General features: G+C 52.4%; 3 protein-coding genes across 3 annotated transcripts; all 3 read left to right on the top strand.

The window, feature by feature from the left end:
• The first annotated feature begins 439 nt into the window (after positions 1 to 439).
• Positions 440 to 3,756, top strand: LOC110289389 (ficolin-1). Its single transcript, XM_021155565.3, has 10 exons — positions 440 to 635; positions 834 to 947; positions 1,053 to 1,106; positions 1,417 to 1,452; positions 1,743 to 1,778; positions 2,134 to 2,169; positions 2,286 to 2,413; positions 2,859 to 2,988; positions 3,075 to 3,209; positions 3,334 to 3,756. Exons 1-10 carry the CDS (start codon positions 548 to 550, stop codon positions 3,579 to 3,581), a joined length of 1,005 nt encoding a protein of 334 aa, XP_021011224.1. The 5' UTR covers positions 440 to 547; the 3' UTR covers positions 3,582 to 3,756.
• A 2,525-nt stretch (positions 3,757 to 6,281) lies between these two features.
• Positions 6,282 to 8,372, top strand: Tmem141 (transmembrane protein 141). Its single transcript, XM_021156089.2, has 5 exons — positions 6,282 to 6,370; positions 6,619 to 6,685; positions 6,835 to 6,918; positions 7,118 to 7,225; positions 7,924 to 8,372. Exons 1-5 carry the CDS (start codon positions 6,317 to 6,319, stop codon positions 7,935 to 7,937), a joined length of 327 nt encoding a protein of 108 aa, XP_021011748.1. The 5' UTR covers positions 6,282 to 6,316; the 3' UTR covers positions 7,938 to 8,372.
• Positions 8,373 to 10,770: 2,398 nt separating this feature from the next.
• On the top strand, positions 10,771 to 19,532 carry Ccdc183 (coiled-coil domain containing 183). Its single transcript, XM_021156018.2, has 14 exons — positions 10,771 to 10,888; positions 11,322 to 11,443; positions 11,808 to 11,885; positions 12,104 to 12,271; positions 12,907 to 13,011; positions 14,811 to 14,933; positions 16,207 to 16,332; positions 16,415 to 16,469; positions 16,874 to 16,974; positions 17,875 to 18,035; positions 18,410 to 18,578; positions 18,662 to 18,772; positions 18,847 to 18,943; positions 19,414 to 19,532. The coding sequence occupies exons 1-14, from the start codon at positions 10,819 to 10,821 to the stop codon at positions 19,530 to 19,532; spliced, it is 1,605 nt and encodes a 534-aa protein (XP_021011677.1). The 5' UTR covers positions 10,771 to 10,818.
• Positions 19,533 to 19,571: the final 39 nt, after the last annotated feature.

A 19,571-nucleotide genomic window follows, 5' to 3' on the forward strand; every position in this document is an offset into this window, starting at 1 on the left:
ACAGGGTAGTGAGAACGAGGGTTCTGCTGGCTTGGAGGGCCAGGCTCAGCTCTTTCATGGCCCAGCCAGAACCTCACACTCTCTCAGGAAGGCTTCTTCTGTCTGCTATCCATGGATGGGAGGCTGAGAGGTTCAGCTTTTGGCTCTGGGAGCTCAGTAGAAGCCTTGGCCAGCCTTGCCTTTCTGAGCTAGTTCTTTGGGAATCTATTCTTTGGAGAGAAGCAGAAGAGGAAGGTAGAGGAGGAAGAGGAAGGTGGAAAAGGAAGAGAAGGAAGTGGTGTCCTCCTGCCCCCAAATCCCCAGTGCTGACTGGGAAAGTGTGCTGAGTGTGTGAGTACTGTACTCATGTGCTACAGGGAACTACTGGGTGTGGCGCTGGCCATCTGGTGACACACAGGAAGTGTGCCTGGTGTTAATTTGCACGCCTTCTCAGGAAAAAAGCTGAGCCGTGAGGAATCCAGGCAGTGAAGGTCTTCACTTTGTTCATCAGTGCCTCAGCCTCCGTCCAGAGCCAGGGAGTCAAGAAGTGGCTGCTGGACCCAGAGCAATGCAGTGGCCTACACTGTGGGCCTTTTCAGGACTGCTCTGTCTCTGTCCCTCCCAGGCTCTGGGTCAGGAGAGAGGTGCCTGTCCAGGTGAGAGGGGTCTGCTCAGAAGTGTGGGCACACACATACCTGCATATGCCTACACATGTGGCAGCAGGAAATGGGACATTTTAGAAGGGCAGCCTGAAAAACACATCCAGAGACAGGCTGCATGAATGTTAGTGGGTACGGAGAGCTGTGGTTTTCAATGCTGCTCCAAAGCCACCCCTCTTTTTTTTTTCTATGCAGATGTTAAGGTCGTAGGTCTGGGGGCCCAGGACAAGGTGGCTGTCATCCAAAGTTGCCCTGGCTTTCCTGGCCTACCTGGGCCCAAAGGGGAGCCTGGAAGCCCTGCTGGAAGAGGTATCAATCTGGACGGGAGAGGGATTTCCCCTTAACCTCCCCTTGGCCCAGCTTCCTCTAATCCTACCTAGGAGGTGGGATCCAGTTTAGTCCTTGTGTTTACAGGAGAACGGGGCTTTCAGGGCAGCCCAGGGAAGATGGGACCTGCCGGCAGCAAAGGTAAGAGGGAATTCTCACATGGGTCTATCTGCCTAAGATCCAGACAGGTCTTGAGAGTGGTGCCAGTAGCACCTGAGCCCACACACACCATCCTCCCCTATGTCCAGATGCATGCCTGCCCACTTCCTACAGGCTGGGCATTCATGTCTCTCTCCTACAAGTTCTGCTCGCATGGATGGACACACAGGTGCATGCACACACACACACACACACACACACACACACACACACACACACACACACACTGAAGTGAAGAAGAGCCTCCTCCCTGGTGGAGGCAGCACTGTAACAATGTCCCTTCTGTCTACAGGAGAGCCAGGAACCATGGGGCCCCCGGGAGTTAAAGGTGAGCCTAATAACCAAGTCTTCTTAGGAAGGGACCAGGAAGGACAACTCCACATGGAGCAATATGGGATTAGGGTCTTGTTGGCTTAAGGGGAGTCTTGAATACAAAGAAAGGTGGGTGTTCCCAGAAGCACTACTTCAGGGATCCCCAAAGTCTCCCTGGATCATTATGCATATCAGAATGTTGGGGGCTCACAGACTAGGCGAGAGGCTGGAAGCTGGGAGGGGTACAGGAGAGGATGTGGCAGAATTCCAGCTCTGGGACAAGGCTAGTATGCTGTCTTCCTCCAGGGGAGAAAGGCGATACAGGAGCTGTGCCATCTCTGGGTAAGTACATCCCACAGTCTCTTCTAACGTTTCCAGGGTCTTTACCCTCTGGTGGTGAGTGAAGAAGAGTGAGCTTCAGGGGCTGAAGTAGCTCGAAGCATCTGTGGGACCAGCCTGCCTCCCAGCCAGCACCCTGACCTATCCCAATGCTGGATATGGTCACAGACATGACAATGCATAACAGCAGCCAAACACAAAGGAGCCTAAGCCAGCAGGGGCCAGCCAGGATGGGTGTGCTGGGCTCTTGAGCAGGAGGGTACGGCACCACGTATGCCAAGTAGAATATGGAGTCGAGGGGAGTTATAGGTGATGGGAAGGGACCAGGGAAGAAAATAACACTCATGACTCTGCCCAGGTGAAAAGGAGCTGGGAGACACCCTGTGCCAGAGAGGTAAGTGACCTCCCAGCTGGCCCCTCCTACTTCCTGCTATCAAGAATACAGCAGGACCCCACCCACGGAGTCTACCCCAGATACAGGCCAACCCTGCCCACTTCCCCATGGTACAGGAGCCCGGAGCTGCAAAGACTTGCTGACACGGGGCGTCTTCCTGACTGGCTGGTACACCATCCATCTTCCTGACTGCCGGCCACTGACTGTGCTCTGTGACATGGATGTGGACGGTGGGGGCTGGACCGTGAGTGAGGAGGCTCAGTGTGGGGCAAAAGAGGTTTGCGCACAGCAGCCACACTCTGGAGAGCTGAAGTCAGGGAGATAGCAGAGCAACCAGGAAAAAAATAATAATAATAATGTGGTGCTTCACCCTCCAGCGAGACCCAAGCACTGGTGGACCAGATCTAGAACTCTGTGAAGAGAGTTAAGTGGGCGACAGGACCCCAGTCACAACAGATGCATCAAAACATGTCAGGCCTGGGCCACTATCATCTACCAGTCACCTTCTCAATCCCCTGTACTCCTTGCCCCTGAAAACCAGTCCTCACCCATGAGGTTCTTTATAGGAGTGAGAAAAACAAAACAAACCAACAAAAACCAAATAGCCAACCAAAGCCCTGGCCTTGACATCCCTCGGGTTCCTGCTCTTAGGAACCTGATACCCGTATGCTCCCCTGCCCACGCCACAGGTTTTTCAACGACGAGTGGACGGGTCTGTCGATTTCTTCCGAGACTGGAACTTCTATAAAAGAGGCTTTGGCAACCTGGGCACAGAGTTCTGGCTGGGTAATGACTACCTGCACCTGCTCACAGCCAATGGTGAGGAAGCAGTCTCTTGGCCATCACCTGCCTTCCACTACGCTGCCAGGTCTGAGCCTTTTCCTTCCTTCCACCCATCCTGCTAGGGAACCATGAGCTCCGAGTCGACTTACGAGATTTCCAAGGTAAAGCCTCCTATGCCAAGTACAGCTCATTCCGGGTGTCTGAAGAACGGGAGAAATACAAGCTGACCTTGGGGCGGTTTCTGGAGGGCACTGCAGGTAAGTCACACAGAGAGCTTGAGGCCATTGGTGGGGATGGGGAAAGGGGCCTGCAAGTTGCCCTTGCCCATCTGGGATGGGCTCTGCCTTGGCCCTGAGATCTGACAGGTCTGAGTCTTTGCAGGAGACTCCCTGACAAAGCACAACAACATGTCATTTACAACCCATGACCAAGATAATGATGCAAATAGCATGAATTGTGCAGCTTTGTTCCATGGAGCCTGGTGGTACCACAACTGCCACCAGTCCAACCTCAACGGGCGCTACTTGTCTGGCTCCCATGAGAGTTATGCGGATGGCATCAACTGGGCAACTGGCCAAGGTCACCACTACTCCTACAAGGTTGCTGAGATGAAAATCCGAGCATCTTAAGGTGCCCCAGTCTCCACCCAGCCTTGCAGCCATGTCCAGGCCATGTGGGGACACTGAAGGGAGGGATCTCTAGAAGTTGAAGTCTGTGTGCTTAGCTATTGTGGGCTCTCTACACTCCCCTCTGGACACTGTCCAGCCCTGACTACTATGCACTAATAAAGGTCAGAGAAGCAGAGGCCTGATCACTGTGAGGGACTGCAGCATCGAAGGGCAGCAGGCAAGGGAGGACCCCACACATCCATGGTGGCCTTGAGGCTGAGACCCAGAAAGCCACCAATATAGCAGCACCAGGAAGGAGTCAGCTCAGCCTTCCAAGACCCGCTTCCAGAAACAAACCCATTAATGAGTGGAAAGGCCTACTGGACACCAACTCGATCCCTGCTGTAGCCCTGAACAGAGAAGTGCAGCAAGGGTCTCACGGGGCCTGGAGTTCCTTCCCACAGTCTCTTCTACCACAGCAACTCTATGGCTACCCTGGGCACAAGGGACGTAGATGAAAGTGGCCAGTGCTGAGTATAGTCTAGCCCCAGGAAACAGAAGGCAGACAACTGGAGGATGGTGACCTCAGGAACTCTGGGAGGACAGTGTCCTGCTGACAGACACAGGGAAGCCTTGGGGAGCCGGAGGCTCGACCAGGAGCTCAGAGGGCCCTGGGCAGATGCTTACACTGGGCAGACGGTCATACCATACCTAAGAGCAAACTGGGGCCCAAAGGACTGAGAGTTGCTGAGAGCCATCCTTGGCTTATTCTCAAAAAACAGGTTTCTCTCTCCTGGAAGGTTCAGAGGAGGTAGCCTACAGTCAGCCCCATAATAACGGAGCAGTGTTCTGTCCAGGCGTAGGCCCAGGAGTACAGAGACAGGACCCACCATGGGAAAGATGGTCCACGTGAGCAGGCAGGCCAGCCAGGAGCTCCCTGACTGTTGATAAGCACACAGCCAGCCTTGCCAATCATTTGGGATCCTGGAGGTCACCTGGCAGAGAAAAGCGAGCAGCAAGTGAGGGAGGTGGAGGAGCAACATGGGTGAGGCCTACTGACCAGGGCTCTGAGGAGGAGAAGCACCCAACAGCCAAGCCGAGAGAAATGGGGTGCAATAGGTGCCAGCATAAGGGGGGACACAGATAGTACCTTCACCCATGAGGACACACGGGCCATAGCAACAAAGTGGAGTCACTCTTTGGGGCAAATCTGGGGACACCAGGGACAGCCACTGTTCCTATGTTAGGGAAGCTGGTATCTTAGAGCCTGGGCCAGTAAACACAACCCAACTTGTCCTCCATGGAGCAGCAGGAAGGGCGGGGGAAGGGTCAAAAGCCAGGTGGGAGAAGGGAGACAACAGAGGCTGGAGTGGGGGTCTGAAGACAGAGGGGTCCCCACTCGGGGGCTTCTCCCTAGATACCCAGGGGCTCCCAAGAATCCTGAAGGGAACAGGCACTGACTGGGAATCCCTGTAGAGCTCCTTCTTCGTGACTCTTCCACTGTTTGGTACCAGCTAATGCCAGATGGTGACACTTGTGGGGCTTTTTTACTTTTAAAAGTATCTGTGTTGCTCTAGATTTTATTTGAAATATTATTTAATAAGCAATAATCAACCTTTTAAAAAAAACTTTTCATTTCGTGTGTGTGTGTGTGTGTGTGTGTGTGTGTGTTCTGCCTGCATAGATGTCTGTGTTGCACATGTACCTACTACCTGTGGAAGCCAAACAAGGAGAGTGGATCTCTGGGACTGGAGCTACAAACGGTTATGAGCTGCATGAGAGCCCTGGAAATCGAGAGAGCACTCTTAACTGCCAAGCCATCTCTCTAAGCACCCAATTATCATCTTGAAAGAAGGAAAGAAAGGAAGGAGGGAGAGAGGGAGGGAGGGAGGGAGGGAGGGAGGGAAGGAAGGAAGGAAGGAAGGGACGAAGGGAGGAAGGAGGGAAGGAAGGGAGGAAGGAGGGAAGGAAGGAAGGAAACGTGTAGCTGGGTGTGCTGACACATGCCTTTAGGCCCAGTACTTGGGAAGCAAAGAAAGGCAAAAATCTCTAGACTTGGAAGCCAGACTGCCCTACAGAGCAAGTTGGACAGCCAGGGCTACACAGAGAACCCTTTTCTTAAAGAAAAGAGGGGAGGGGGGAAGAAGATAAAGAGGCGGGGAGTGGAGGAAGAGGGCGAGGAACTCTGTGAACTTTTCCATAGGACCCCATGCCCTGATACCAAAAAAGGGCTCAAGTGAACTTCTGGAATTGCAAAGTCTCTACTCTGTTGTGGCTTTCAGAGAGAACCCTTAACTGTAGTCTTAAAGTCCCATCTCATGTAGTAAGAACAATCAATGTGGGGACTGGAGAGATGGCTCGGCGGTTAAGAGCACTGACTGCTCTTCCTAAGGTCCTGAGTTCAAATCCCAGAAACCACGTGGTGGCTCACAACCATCTGTAATGAGATGTGACTCCCTGAAGACAGCTACAGTGTACTTACAAATAATAAATAAATCTTAAAACAAACGAAAAAAATCAATGTGCTCTATGAGTATGAAAATGAGGGGTGAGGAAAGCTAGGCCTGGTTCAAGGTCACAAAACCCCCAATTTCAACTGCTCTGTCGCTCCCATCAGAAGCTCGCGGTTATAGGTCCCGCCCCCTAAGCCCGACAGTCAGAGCCTGACTGTCTCTGCTACGTTCTACGTTCTGCGCAGGCCCGAGTCTTGGGCCCCGCCCCGCCCCCAAGTCCTCCCTGGCAGAACCTGACCAACCATGGTGAATCTGGGCTTGTCCCGTGTGGATGACGCCGTGGCCGCCAGGCACCCGGTGAGAAGGCTAGCCTGGGGGCCAGAGAGCTGACCTGAGGCAAAATAGAGGCAGGGGAAGCCCCGTCAGGAAATGGTGGAGTGGGGGAACCCTCCTGCCTTAGGGATAGGGCACGCAAAATGGGTTTAGGGGAGGGTGGAATATATCCATTCTCCCTCGCCAAGGCCAGGTCGTGGCTAAAGGAGAAGCAGGAGGGAAGGAGGAAAGAGAACTGAGCCATGAACACCTTCCCCGCCCCCTAATCCCAGGGACTCGAGGAATATGCTGCCTGCCAGTCGAACGCCTTCATGAAGGGCGTTTTCACTTTTGTCACAGGTAAGAGGTCTTGGGGAGCAAAAGAATTCCTTAAAGGGGTAAAAATGTAACCTCTCGTCCCACCCTGTGCGTCCAGCAGGCGGCGCCAAGTCATCCTGCCTGCAGGTGCAGCAGGTACCCTGACCAGCACTTTGCTTGGCTCTTGGCAGGCACTGGTGCGACTTTTGGCCTGCAGATGTTCATTAAGAGGAAGTTTCCATACCCTGTGCAGTGGAGCTTCCTAGTGTCTACCAGTGAGTACTCCACGGTGGGTGCCTAGACCCTGAAATGCATCCATTACCAGTGACTCTACAGTGTTGGTGTGTTTCCAATAAAACCCAGACTGATCCAGCCTGTTTGGGCTGCAGCCTACCCACCCTATCTGCCCAGAAGTAGCTTGTGCCAGGTCCCCTTCTGAAAAGTGCACTCACCCTCCTGCTTCCTGTTCTCCAGTTGCAGGATCTGTGGCCAGCTACAGAGTGACAAGTATGGAGTGTCAGAAATGCAGCAATCTCTGGCTCTTCCTGGAGACCGGGCAGCTCCCCAAAGACATGAGCACAGGTGAGAGGGGACCAGAGGGACAGCAAGCAGTTTCAGGAAGGTAAGCCCACAAGACTCAAAAGACGGACTGAAGCCTTTCGATCTAGCCAGTCCTACTTCCCCCTGGAGAGGCTGGGGCTAGAAGCAAGCATAACAAAGATTGAGCAGTGCATTTCCAGAAGGAATATCCAGAAATTATGGTAACTCTGAGACAGAGGGAAGGGCCTTGTAAGGTGTGGGGCAGGACACAGCAGCTACACAGACAACCCAAGAAAAAAAGTGTCCAGGGCTGTGACCCTGAATTTGATACCAAGATGGTGACCTCAGGCCTTTTTTGTTTGTTTTGTTCTTTTTTTTTTTTTAAGATTTATTTATTATTATATCTAAGTACACTGTAGCTGTCTTCAGATACACCAGAAGAGGGCATCAGATCTCATTAGGGATGGTTGTGAGCCACCAGGTGATTGCTGGGATTTGAACTCAAGACCTTCGGAAGAGCAGTCGGTGCTCTTAACCACTGAGCCCTGTTTTGTTCTTCTGAGGAAGGGTCTATAGGCCAGGTTGGTCTTGAGTTCCTGCTTCTGCTGCTGCTTCCTCCCATGCTTGGGACCCTAAGTCTGTGTAACCACATCTGACAGGACCTTTTGTCATGATGGAACAAGATCGGGGACTCCAAAACCACAGACATAAATCCACCCGCCTCCCTTTGCCTCTTACAGATCCTCACAACTAGAAGCTCTCTGGCTGCTGAGGTGCAGGACGCGAAGCTGGGAAGATCCTAGAGCACAGATCTAATGTCATCTAACTCCAGGCTGGTCCTTCCTACCTCACCACGCACGCACACACGCACGCATCCTCTAGTGTCATCTCTCTCCTACACACACATGTGGACTCCTGCCTGAAAAACCTGTGAAGACTACTGCTGCTCCAAATCCAGGACTTGCCCAAGAGGCCAGCTCGGAACAAGGCTTGGGAGGGGGAGATCTTCCGCAGAGCAGCAAGGAGCCAAGATATCAGAGAGGCTTGAATCCTATTGCACCCAGCTGCTGGAGCAGCAGCCTGCATGTGGTGAGAAAGACTTGAGTGCTTTCTCTGATCTCTGCCCCAAATCCAAGGAGAATGTTGGAGAGTTGTAGCTAATAAATGGCTTATCCTTTTTCCTATGTGAGCTCTGAAGCAATTAAACATGTGCTCGTGAGGTTGTTCTGTGGGTGAAGCGCACCCTGGTATCTGAGCTTGATCCCCAGGAACCACACGGTGGATGGAGTAACCACTACCCCTGAAGTTGTCCTCCAATCTCCACATGCACACTGCGGCATATGGGTTCCCATTATGTGTGCACACGACATAAATAAATACAGGTCTAATAGGAAAAAAGAGAGGCCAGGCATAGTGGTGCACACCTTTAATCCCAGCACTTGGGAGACAGAGGCAGAAGGAGCTGAGTTCAAGGCCAGTCTGGTCTACAGAGTGAGTTCTAGAACACCCAGGGCTACAGACAGAAATCTTGTTTTGAAAAACCAAATAAATAAGAAAGAAAAGAAGGAAGGAAGGAAGGAAGGGGTAAGAAGATGTAATCGTACACCTCTATAGCCATACAGCTAACATTTTTTTTTTTCGAGACAGGGTTTCTCTGTGTAGCCTTGGCTGTCCTGGAACTCACTCTGTAGACCAGGCTGGCCTCTAACTCAGAAATCCACCTGCCTTTGTCTTCCAAGTGCTGGGATTAAAGGCGTGCGCCACCATGTCCTGGCAGCTAACATTTATTTTAGCTCACAGTTCTGGAGGATCAAGGCCCAATGGCTACTTGGTGGTGGCTATCATTCTGACAGAGTCCAGAAACATCACAGGCCTTCCTGCACATGGCCAGAAACAAAGCATACATGTTTCTTCCTATAAAGGCATCAAGGGTTGATTGTGGTGACCCTACCCTGATAGCTTAAATCCCAACCATCTCTCAAAGGCCCTACCTAACTAGAACACATCAGGGGTTAAACCTCGGCATGAACTTTGGAGGGCCAGACATCTTCAAACCTTGGCAGTGTTTTAAGAGCAGCACTGAGGTCAGGGACCCAGGCATCCTTCAATCTGCTCCCTGTTGTCATGGCGCTCACTTCCCAGTCTAGCTCATTCTGCCAGGTGGCTCCACCAGCTCCATCCCATTTAACAGGAAGAAGAAAGGGAGAGGAGGGCAGTTAATCTGCCATGTCTATATACACACTACTTGCCAGAACTAAGCCACTTGGTACATCTACTGTAAGGAAACTCAGGAAGGCAGCCCTGCTCTGGAGAGTCATTTGGCCCACTGTATCTGAGGGAAAAGGAAGAGCCAATAGCAGGGGATACAACTGACTCTGCCTCAGCTGGATACCAAGCCAGGTCACCTAGTGTTTCCTAGGGAGGTAAGGTGAGCAGTGTAGCCATTGGCAGCGCCTTCCAGTCCTCTTGAGGATGAGACATAGATCAGAAGGGAGGCAAGGGGTGAACATGGAGTTTAGACTGGACAGAAAAGTGGCTGAAAGGTAGGAGATCCATGCAAGGGGTCACAGGAAGAGAGGCACTAATGTGTCTAGAGTTACACACAGGGTCTGACTACATAACCTCCAAAATCAATACACTAAAATCTTAACCCCTGGGGACCTCAGAAGGTAATTACTGGAGATGGGTCCTTTGATGACGTGATTAGGGCTACTGATGCTGTGGGGACTAATCCCTTCTTTCTGGTATCCTTGTAAGAAGAAATTAAGAAACAGACAGGCACAGAGATACAACTATATGAGGTCAAAGGAGCTGAAAGCATCCACAGCCAAGGAGACACAGCAGCAGACCAGGCATGCAATACCCTGACTCAGCCCTCTACTCCCAGATTGAAGAATAAATGCCTAAAGAGTACTTAGTTATGCAGACACCTGCAAAGTAGGTGTCTGCACTAAGTGTCTCCCATAACCCATAGTGTTCTATGCTACTGATTGCTCCTGGCACACTGCTCTAAGGGACAGTACAGTGTAGGTGTGTGAACTAGTCTCTGCCAGTAATTTGTGACCCAAGATCTAGGGGGCTGAGGGATGCAGGAGTCAGGCAGGATGGCACCAAACAGGCCAACACAGGTCTGGGAAAGTTGGAAGAGATGGAACAGTGGTGGGCAGAAGCTGGGATGGTAAGCCAAGTCACCCAGTGCCTGGGCTTTGAACTGCAAGTATGGATTGGAGAGAAAGGTCTTACCGGGCACTGACTTGGCTTTACATGTGGGAGACTCAGTCAAGCTGCTTTGTGACCCTAGGGTCCAGGGAGGGAACAAGGATATGGGGAGGTACCGGGTGAGTGTGGCAGTAAGCCATCACAAATTCACTACCACTGTCAAGAGGGCTCTAGTGTTCAACAGAGCTCTTGAAGCAGCTGTCTCAAGACTCATTTCCCTTAGCACGAGAACCCAGAGATGACCCTAAGAATGGAATTCCAGAAGGATGGAATTTCAGGGTTCTCTGGGCATTGAGAACCTTAGTCCCCATCATAATGAGCTGAAATTCCAAAGACAATCTCAATCTGAGCAGGCAACTGCACAGGAAGGGTGAGAGGCACACAGAACCCCTGGAAGGGGGGGCCGTTAGGCCACCATGAAGGTACACAACGAAGCAGCTGTGGAGGCACAGATAACGGAGCTAAGGACCATCACTCGGCTCCAGGGTGAGCCTCACACTGGGTACTGCCGCTCTGCTCCGCTACCAGGCAGCTGTCCCTCCTACTACTCACCCAGGCCCCAGCAATGGGTCAGAGTCACAGAAGGGCCTGCCATCTGAGGGGTGACCTGTGCATTTCCCACAATATTGGCCCAAAGGTGGAGGGGTCAAGGAGAGGTCTGCCTGTTTCTCTGCAAGAGCTCTGAAAGAGACAAGGGTGTCCCACTCCCTTGGTGGTCTTGGCCTCTCCCTCTTTACTGGCCAGCAGATGACCACTTTGAGCAGGAAAGCTTGTGAAGGCCAGAACAGGGCGAGAGGAGAGAAAATGATCACAAAAGCGATGCAGTAATTCCACTGACCTCTCTGGATGCTTTGCGGAGATTCTCAGCCAGCCCTTTTACCCTACTGTCTGGAAATCTTGTTCCCTCCACCACTTACAGAACAATGTCGGGCACTCCAGATCCAGGGTGTGAAGGAGAAGACAGCACAGAACAAAGCTACAATGGGAATCCTGCGCAGCAACCTCCGCCGAGGAGCCCAAGACTGGGCTTTGGCTAAGAAGGTGCAAAAGCCCGCCCCCACCCCCGCCCCTGCAGCCTGAGATTAGGTGGTGGCTACTTATGCACACACTCTACCCATCTCTCTGGACCAGAAGGCCTGAAGGAGTGGGTTCCTCTGTAGCAAGTGCCCAGTGCAGGTTCCCCAACACCCACACAGAGTGCTTAGCGCCAACAGCAGAGACTCTTTGCGGACCCCATCACACCAGAGCAGGGATGACCCTGGAGGGGTCCTGTGCGGTCTGCTCAGGGGTCCCAGGACCAACGGTCTCCTTGCTGGGCTAGCAGCGAGTAAGAGGCACTGGGGGATATGCCTGAGTAATCAGTGCCAAGGGCCAGACTCCAAGCTCAGCCGCCGCCCCTCCACAGCATGATCAATGGACCATCTCCAAGGCCTGCGGGAAGGATACGTCCCTGAGGCTGGCACACGGCCGCAGTACTTTGGAGGTAACGAGGCAGGCGAGGACCGAGAGGATCCCTTGCCCCTCTCGGCCCCAGTCCCCGAGGCCCGCCCCCAGTAAAGGCTACAGAGCCGGCAGAAGGCAAAGCGCGTCCCCACCTCTTGCTTCCCAGTGGGGCAGCCACGGGTCTCCAGCCTGCTACCTTCCTGGGGTCCCCGCAGCGCTCCCTCTCGCACCCACGCACGGGCGCCCTCCCGGACCCAGGTGGCTCGGGAGAAGCTGCGCAAGTACGTCTTTGACCGTGTGAATACACACAACATACTGATCCACCTGGTTCGGCGTCGCGGACAGAAGTTGGAGAGCTTGCAGCTGGAGCTGGCCAGCTTACGGAACCAACCTGATGCTACTAAGGACGAACTGCGGCAGCTTCAGGTGACCGGGGACGGGGCTCCCAATTGAGCGCGGGAGCTTTCGAGAGGAGTGGGACTCAGCCAGCTAGGCTTCGAAGGGGTGAGTCTACGTTGGAGGATATGGAGATTCTGTTGCGGAGACCAAAGCCCCTTCAGACAAGGACTCTGTTATAAGGGCGGGGCCGCTGGTTAGACAGTGTTCATTGAGAAGAAGAGCGTCCGTGTAAGTCTGTTGGACTGCCCTCCAGTGGAGGGGTGGGGCAACATCAGAAGGGTGAGACGTGCGGGTGGGCCAGACCCTTACAAGGCTGTGTATACAAACAGGACAACTTACTAACAAGGAGCAGGGAACTGATGACCTGAGTTAATGTTTTATCACGCAGCTGTAAACATGACGTTGGGAATCAAAGCCATTTCAACATGGTGGCTGGGAGGTGGATAAGATGTACACTAATTACTTCATCTGCACGGCCTGAAATCAGGGGCAGGACTGAGGGAGCCCAGCATCCTTGTGTGAAAGCCTAGCCCCCGTCCCCACCCGCCACCCCTCTCACCCTCCTGGGCAGGGTTCAGTCGCTTCACACTGATGAGAGCTTATGAAGAGGTGGGTCTTCTCACCAAGCTTTTCCAATGATTGCATAACCCCACCACCACCAGATTATCCGCCAACTGGAGAACAACATTGAAAAGACCGTGATCAAGATCACCACCAGCCAGAACATCCACACGCTGTACAAAGTGCTGCTGGATTACCTCAAGAAGGTATAAAGCCCCTTGGCCAGAGCCCCGCCTGCGACTCTCCTCCAGGCAGCCCGAGAAGCTGCCCTAATGTGGAAATGTTCCTCTGAGAACTTCATTTTTGTTGTTCCACACAAGCATATTATGGGCTGCACCCAGAACTTGGGCTTAAGCCTGGGCATGGTAGCACAGATATATCATCTTAGCACTCAAGAGGCTAAGATGGGAAGATCCCAGGCCAGCCTGGGCTACACAGTGAAACTCTATTTCAAAAGGAGATGGGAATGATCACACACATCACAAAATCACAGACTTCTTTCTTTCACATATGATATGGCTTAGTTTGGAACGCTGAGGGTCCAAGATGGGCCATGCCCTCCCCCGCCCCCAGGAAATCCTGTGACGTGCGTCACATGAGTCTTCAGGAAAGACTCTTCTCTCTCTTCCCAAAATATGCTGAGCGCTCAATCTCCTGCCCACTTTGGATCTGGCTCTCCCCTGCTTTCTGTGAATCCAGGAGGAAGGACACTCTGACCCACGAAAGCCCCAGGGAGCCCCAGTCATTACTCTCGCGGAGCGCACTCCTAATACGGTGCTCATAGAGCAGAGCATCTGTAGTGGAGAAAGTGCTTCAGGGCAGCAGGGGTTCCTAAGAGCACAATGGTGGACAGACCTGAAAAGGTGGCCAGGCAAAAGTTAATACCCTCCCCCTCACGCAAGAAAGGGAGGTGAATGAGCGGCTTGGCTTGGGAGGAAGGGTCCGTGTGTGAGCAGTTACAGCAGCTTTCCCCTGCTGAGGTCACATGCCTGAGCCAGAATCTCAGTATCATGCTCTGGTCTGTCCCTTTGACCCGACCCTCATGCTGGAAGCTCAACTGGAGGCCCTCCCACCTGTCTTTCCTATGTTCACCCCTCCCCACACCCCTTCACTGGGGTATCCTTTGTAGAACTTTCTTTCCATAATAAACACACTTGAAACAAATCCCCATGTTCCACCATACTTTTTTAAAAATTGGCAAAGATTCAGCATGTATAGGTTTTGAAAGTAAAGTATTATCAATCCCCAGGCTGCCTTGACCATTGATGCAAGTGTGCTGCCTTACGGCTCTATTCAGCCTAACAACAACCTTTGACAAAGTCGGCATCACCATTAAAGGGCTGGGTATGACCACAAGATCACAGAGCTGGCTGGTTAGAGGCGGCCTTCACTTGGAGCCCTATCTAGTCCTATGCCCACCTTTCTCTCTTTCTCTCTCTCTCTTTCTTTCTTTCTTAAAGATTTATTTGTTTTATTTATATGAGTACACTGTAGCTGTCTTCAGACACACCAGAAGAGGACATTGGATCCCATTACAGATGGTTGTGAGCCACCATGTGGTTGCTGGGAATTGAACACAGGACCTCTGGAAGAGCAAGCAGCCAGTGCTCTTAACCACTGAGCTATCTCTCCAGCCCCCATACCCATCTTTCAAGCCCCTCTTTTCCACTTCAGATCAAAGATGTCCCCCAAGAAAACCCTCCTGGATTTTAGAGTTGGCCTTCGATGGGGTGGGTCTTTGAGTCATCATATCCTCTTGTCCTGGGTAGTGAGAGTCCATAGGTCACCAATGCCTATCCATGCTAGAACACTTCTTTCTCTTGCTCTGTACCTTGCCCAGATGCTGGGCCACAGTTGTAACCCCTATCGTGTCCTAGGGCTCACATAGTCTGAGCATGAAGGGTGGAAGAGAACCATAAGGCCCAGGAAAGCCAGCAGTATGGGATGATGGCAGGAAAGGAACCCATGGCTTCATGACCATTGTTGCCTTTGCCTGTCCTCATAGGTGCTGGCAGAGTACCCCACAGAGCTAGACAAGCTCCAGACCCTGGTGGCCAACTACTGCTCGGAGCTGTCAGACATGACAGTCATGTCCCAAGATGCCATGATGATTACTGACGAGGTCAAGGTCAGCCCCGGGCTTGGGGGTCTGGCACCAACTGGCTCCCCTGATCCTGCCTTGTGCAGGACCTCTCTGCACATCCCATGACTTTACTTCCTATCATCTCTCAATGGAGAAATCCCTTGTCAGTCCTCCCAGCTAATCTGCTCGCCCATGGGACATCTGAGCATAGAAGCCATGACAGATGCGGCTAGGACAAGAGGGCATCTAGTGACCTTGTCAGTGCCAAGATCCCTGCCTCTAGGGAGATGGGACTAGAGGGCCAGCCAGCCCTATCCTCCTGCAGTGGGGAATTCGTCGAGGAATCCACCACATCATATCTAGGTCACTGTGGCAGACAGAGACAGAGAGGTTCTGAGGTCTCCAGGGCGGCTTTCCAAGGAAATATGCTTGAATGAACTCTGAAGGAGCAGCAAAGTCAGGGGTAATCAGAGCTCAGAAAGAGAAGGGACAGAAGAGCCACAGCTCTGGGTTAATGCACAGAAATCTACATAGCCTCAGTGGAGGCAACAGGGTTCTCATGCTTACAGCCTCAGAGCAGATAAGGGGACACTTGATCAGATCCTGTTTTATGCTAGGTGTGGTGGCACAAGCTTTTAATCCCAGTACTCAGGCAGATCTCTGAGTTCAAGGCTAGCCTGGTCTACAGAGTGAGTTCAAGGACAGCCAGGAGCTACACCCCTGTTTTAAAACGCCAAAAACAAAACACAAGACAAAAACAGATTGTGTTTTATAATGGCGCACATTAACTACAGGTGCCAGAGCAGAAATCCTGGCTGTGTGGCCAGGCTGGCATAAGAGTTGGGGTGGCCAGAAGCAGAAAGGGCAGAGAAATCTTTAGGGGTGACCACAGTGAGCGTTAGTGACAGGAGTGTGAGAGAGAGCAAAAGCAAGCAAGGACGGACGGTGGTTTTCAGCTGCAGAGGCAGAGTGTAGGAGATAACAGGTTTGGGAATAAAGGGAATGAATTGCTTTTAGATGTGTTACATCTAATTTAATGAGTTCTAAGTGGAACATGTCAGGAGATTAAACTAAAGGCAAGGGCCCAGAGAAAAATAGAGCAGCTGGGCTACAAAGAAAAGCCACAGCATGTGTCAGCCAGGAGTCCTGGCACCAGAGGCAAAGGAACACCCAAGTGGATACTGGGAGCCAATAACAAGAATGGCCAGCTTTCTTCCACAGTCCAGTGATATGAAGACTGAAAACTGGCCACGGGCTTCAAGACCCTGGGAGGATCCTTGGTGAGATACCATCCCCACTGACTCTCTTGTGTCTCCAGAGGATCATGAGGCAAGGGGAGGCAACCTTCATCGAGGAGCGACGAGCCAGGGAGAACCGGCTGAACCAGCAGAAGAAGCTCATAGACAAGATTCACACCAAGGAGACGAGCGAGAAGTACCGCCGTGTACATCCCGAGCCACGCCCCATGGGGAAGAGCTGGGAGGACCCTCTCCTTCTCCTCCTCATCTGCTTCTTTCTCCTCTCAGGGCCGGAGGGACTTGGATTTCCCCTCCAATCTGATGACTATGGAAAGCGTAAAGGGTGAGTCTCAGCTCTTTGCCTTGTGCAGCCAAAGTCTCCAGTAGCCAGCAATGTCTAAGATCTCCCAGCCAGGTCACCATTAGGCCACAAATAACCTATGGTCACTAGGGTGAGGAAGCAGCCCCCCTGCCTCTCCCTGCCTGTCCCTGAAGAAGCTGACAGCCTTTGGCACAAGGTGGCTACAAAGATGCCATCTCTAACAACTAGGGCCCAGTTACCTGGTGAAATCTCAGAAAAAGTCCCAAAGTATTCTGAAGGGTCAGGCTGAGGAGAGCAGATACAGGTACAGGTCACATGAAGGCACCCACCATCCTCACTGACATCTCTGAAGCCTGAGGGTCTACAGAGCCACCAGGTAGCCATTCCTGCACACTGACTAGACCCTCCTTCTCTGCTCTGCCCAGTGAAGAAAAGAGAAACTTCCGTAGCAGACATACAATACCAGACAAAAGTGACTACTTTGGTAGAGAGGGTCAAGTCTGCTGTGCAGTGCTCCCACCTCTGGGTAAGTCTCGCTGGTGCTTGGAGGGTAGCTAAGTTAGGCCAGGGCCTGGGATACTCTGCAAAACGTTCACAAAGATTAGACCTCCCATGAAGGTCCCCAAATATGATGCTCCCAAGCCTGGAAAAAGTCTGGGATTTTTTTTGAGGTATGTAGCTCAGAAAAGAAGATACCCTCAGGGCCAGGCATGGTGGCGCACACCTCTAATCCCAGCACTTGGGAGGCAGAGGCAGGAGAATTTCTGAGTTCGAGGCCAACCTGGTCTACAGAGTGAGACCCAGGACAGCCAGGGCTACACAGAGAAACCCTGTCTCAGAAAAAAAAAAAAAAAAGAAGAAGATAGCCTCAGCACATGGCTGGCTTGTCCCCACCAGGTTCCAGGTACAGGACAGAGCCTACCAGAATCTGAAAGTCCAAATGCTAAGAACCTGGCCTCTCACCTCTGCTCTAGCCCCTTTCCAACTTGACAGCCACAGCGAACAGCTGCTTCTGACGGCCTTCTTTTGTGATAGACCCTCCTGAGTTCCCACTGTCAGTCCTTGAGCGCCGTCCACAGCATCTTGACTGAACGGGATACATGGTGTCTTCATGGTAGCTGAGGTTATTTACCCTCTGCCGACCATGAAAGCTACGTAACCAGGCTACACACAGGCTGCCATTCTGCCCAGCTCCTCACAAACCTCAGCACCCAAAAGCACTCAGTGTCACGACTGAGCCCCAAGTACCAAAAGCACTCAGTGTCACGACTGAGCCCCAAGTACCAAAAGCACTCAGTGTCACGACTGAGCCCCAAGTACCAAGAATTTGCACTCTCTACTGCAAGGGGCCCCTGAGAAACCAGGGCTAGGAAGCCCTACTGCCTCCCAAGCCCACACCTGTGTCTCTCTGCCCTGGTCTGGTTAGGACATAGCTGGCCGCTTCCTAGCTCAGAAAAATACAGAGGAGAACCTGGAGCTACAGATGGAGGATTGTGAGGAGCGGCGGACACAGTTAGAGGCCCTGATGAAGAAGCTAGAACTTGAGGAGGCTGTGCTCAAGTTCCACCAGACTCCCAGCGCTGTTGGGTATGTTCCCGGGCTCCTGGATGGCTCCACAGGTACAAGCTAGTAGCTGCACATATCCACTGCCAATGAACTTGTTCATCTGCAGAAGAGCTGAGGACCTACCCGCTTGACGGTGAATTATGAGCCTCTGAAGTTGCCACCTGGTTCTGGACCCCTGTGGGCCTACCCTCACTGCTGTGCCCACCTCCTCCTCACTGCTGTTCCCACCTCCTCCTCCTCACTGTTGTGCCCACCTCCTCCTCCTCACTGCTGTGCCCACCTCCTCCTCCTCACTGCTGTGCCCACCTCCTCCTCCTCACTGCTGTGCCCACCTCCTCCTCCTCACTGCTGTGCCCACCTCCTCCTCCTTACTTCCGTGCCTACCTCCTCCATAGCTTTAACTCTATCCAGAAGAAGATGAAGAACATGCTAGAAGAGGAAGAAGCAAGACTCAAGCAGGCCCAAAACAACATGAACAAGAGCCAGCAGCTGCTGCTGGTCATCCAGACAGGCATTGACAACCTCTACATCCGGCTCATCGGCATCACCTTGCCAACCTTCCAGGTATCAGCCCCGGGGAGGAGATGCTGTGTACAGGGTCCCTGTGTGGGACCACAGGAAAAACAAGCTGCTCCTCTGACCTACAGAAAGAAACAGCAGTCTCTGACACCCTTGATGTGTACGGCAAGCTGGATTATTGTGAGGGAAAGCTCATCTACCTGGCTGAGCGCATGCAAACGTTGTCCAGAAATGAGGAGGTAACCCTGGGCCATGGAGGGGTCCCCACAAAGCCCATGTGCTCTCCAAGGTGACAATGGGTGCTGCCCTGCAGGTTGACACAAAGGTGAGGGACACCTTGGAGTCATCAACTCTAAAAGAGAAACATAACACCAGAATTACCTTTGAGGACCCAGAAGAAGACATGATAGGTGAGGCTCTAGATGCCGGCCACAGGGAGATGGAGAAGGACGACAAGAACAATAGCTGCAACTAGATAGAGTCTGAACTCAAGACAAGAGATAGCATACATGGTGACTGGGCGCTGAAGGGAAAGGTTTTACTCGATAGACGTGACAGAGGTTTCTTTTTCTGAGACAAAAGGGGCGTATATCATGGGATGGGCCGGAAGGGAGCCCAGACCAAACTTTTAGAAGAATTTCTGCTACAGAGGCAACAAGGTGGGGTGAAAGGATAAGGACAGCTAGTGTGGATAATCTTGGCAAATCCTGGTTGTCTGGCACCTGGCCTTAGGTGACTTAGGGCAGGGGTCTCCAGTCATTGATACATGTCTGAAATGAGCTCCAAGCAGGAGATTGGCCTATGGCAGCAAACGCCAACGGGTAGAGGTGGGAAGCCTCTGGAAAGAGGGAGGCAGCCACTCCTTTTCTTGCCTGTTCAGAAACCTTCCAGTTTGCGGATGTGGACCATAGCTATGTCCCTTCGCGGGCGGAGATAAAGAAACAGGCCCAGCGGCTGATCGAGGCGAAGCTCAAGGGAGCCAAAAAGAAGAAAAAGTAAACCTGTCCGGGCTGTAGTACAGAAATAAACATTTTTCCA

Source organism: Mus caroli, unplaced genomic scaffold (genome assembly GCF_978045245.1).
Source record: "Mus caroli unplaced genomic scaffold, Mus_caroli_1 scaffold_2, whole genome shotgun sequence".
NCBI classification, from domain to species: domain Eukaryota; kingdom Metazoa; phylum Chordata; class Mammalia; order Rodentia; family Muridae; genus Mus; species Mus caroli.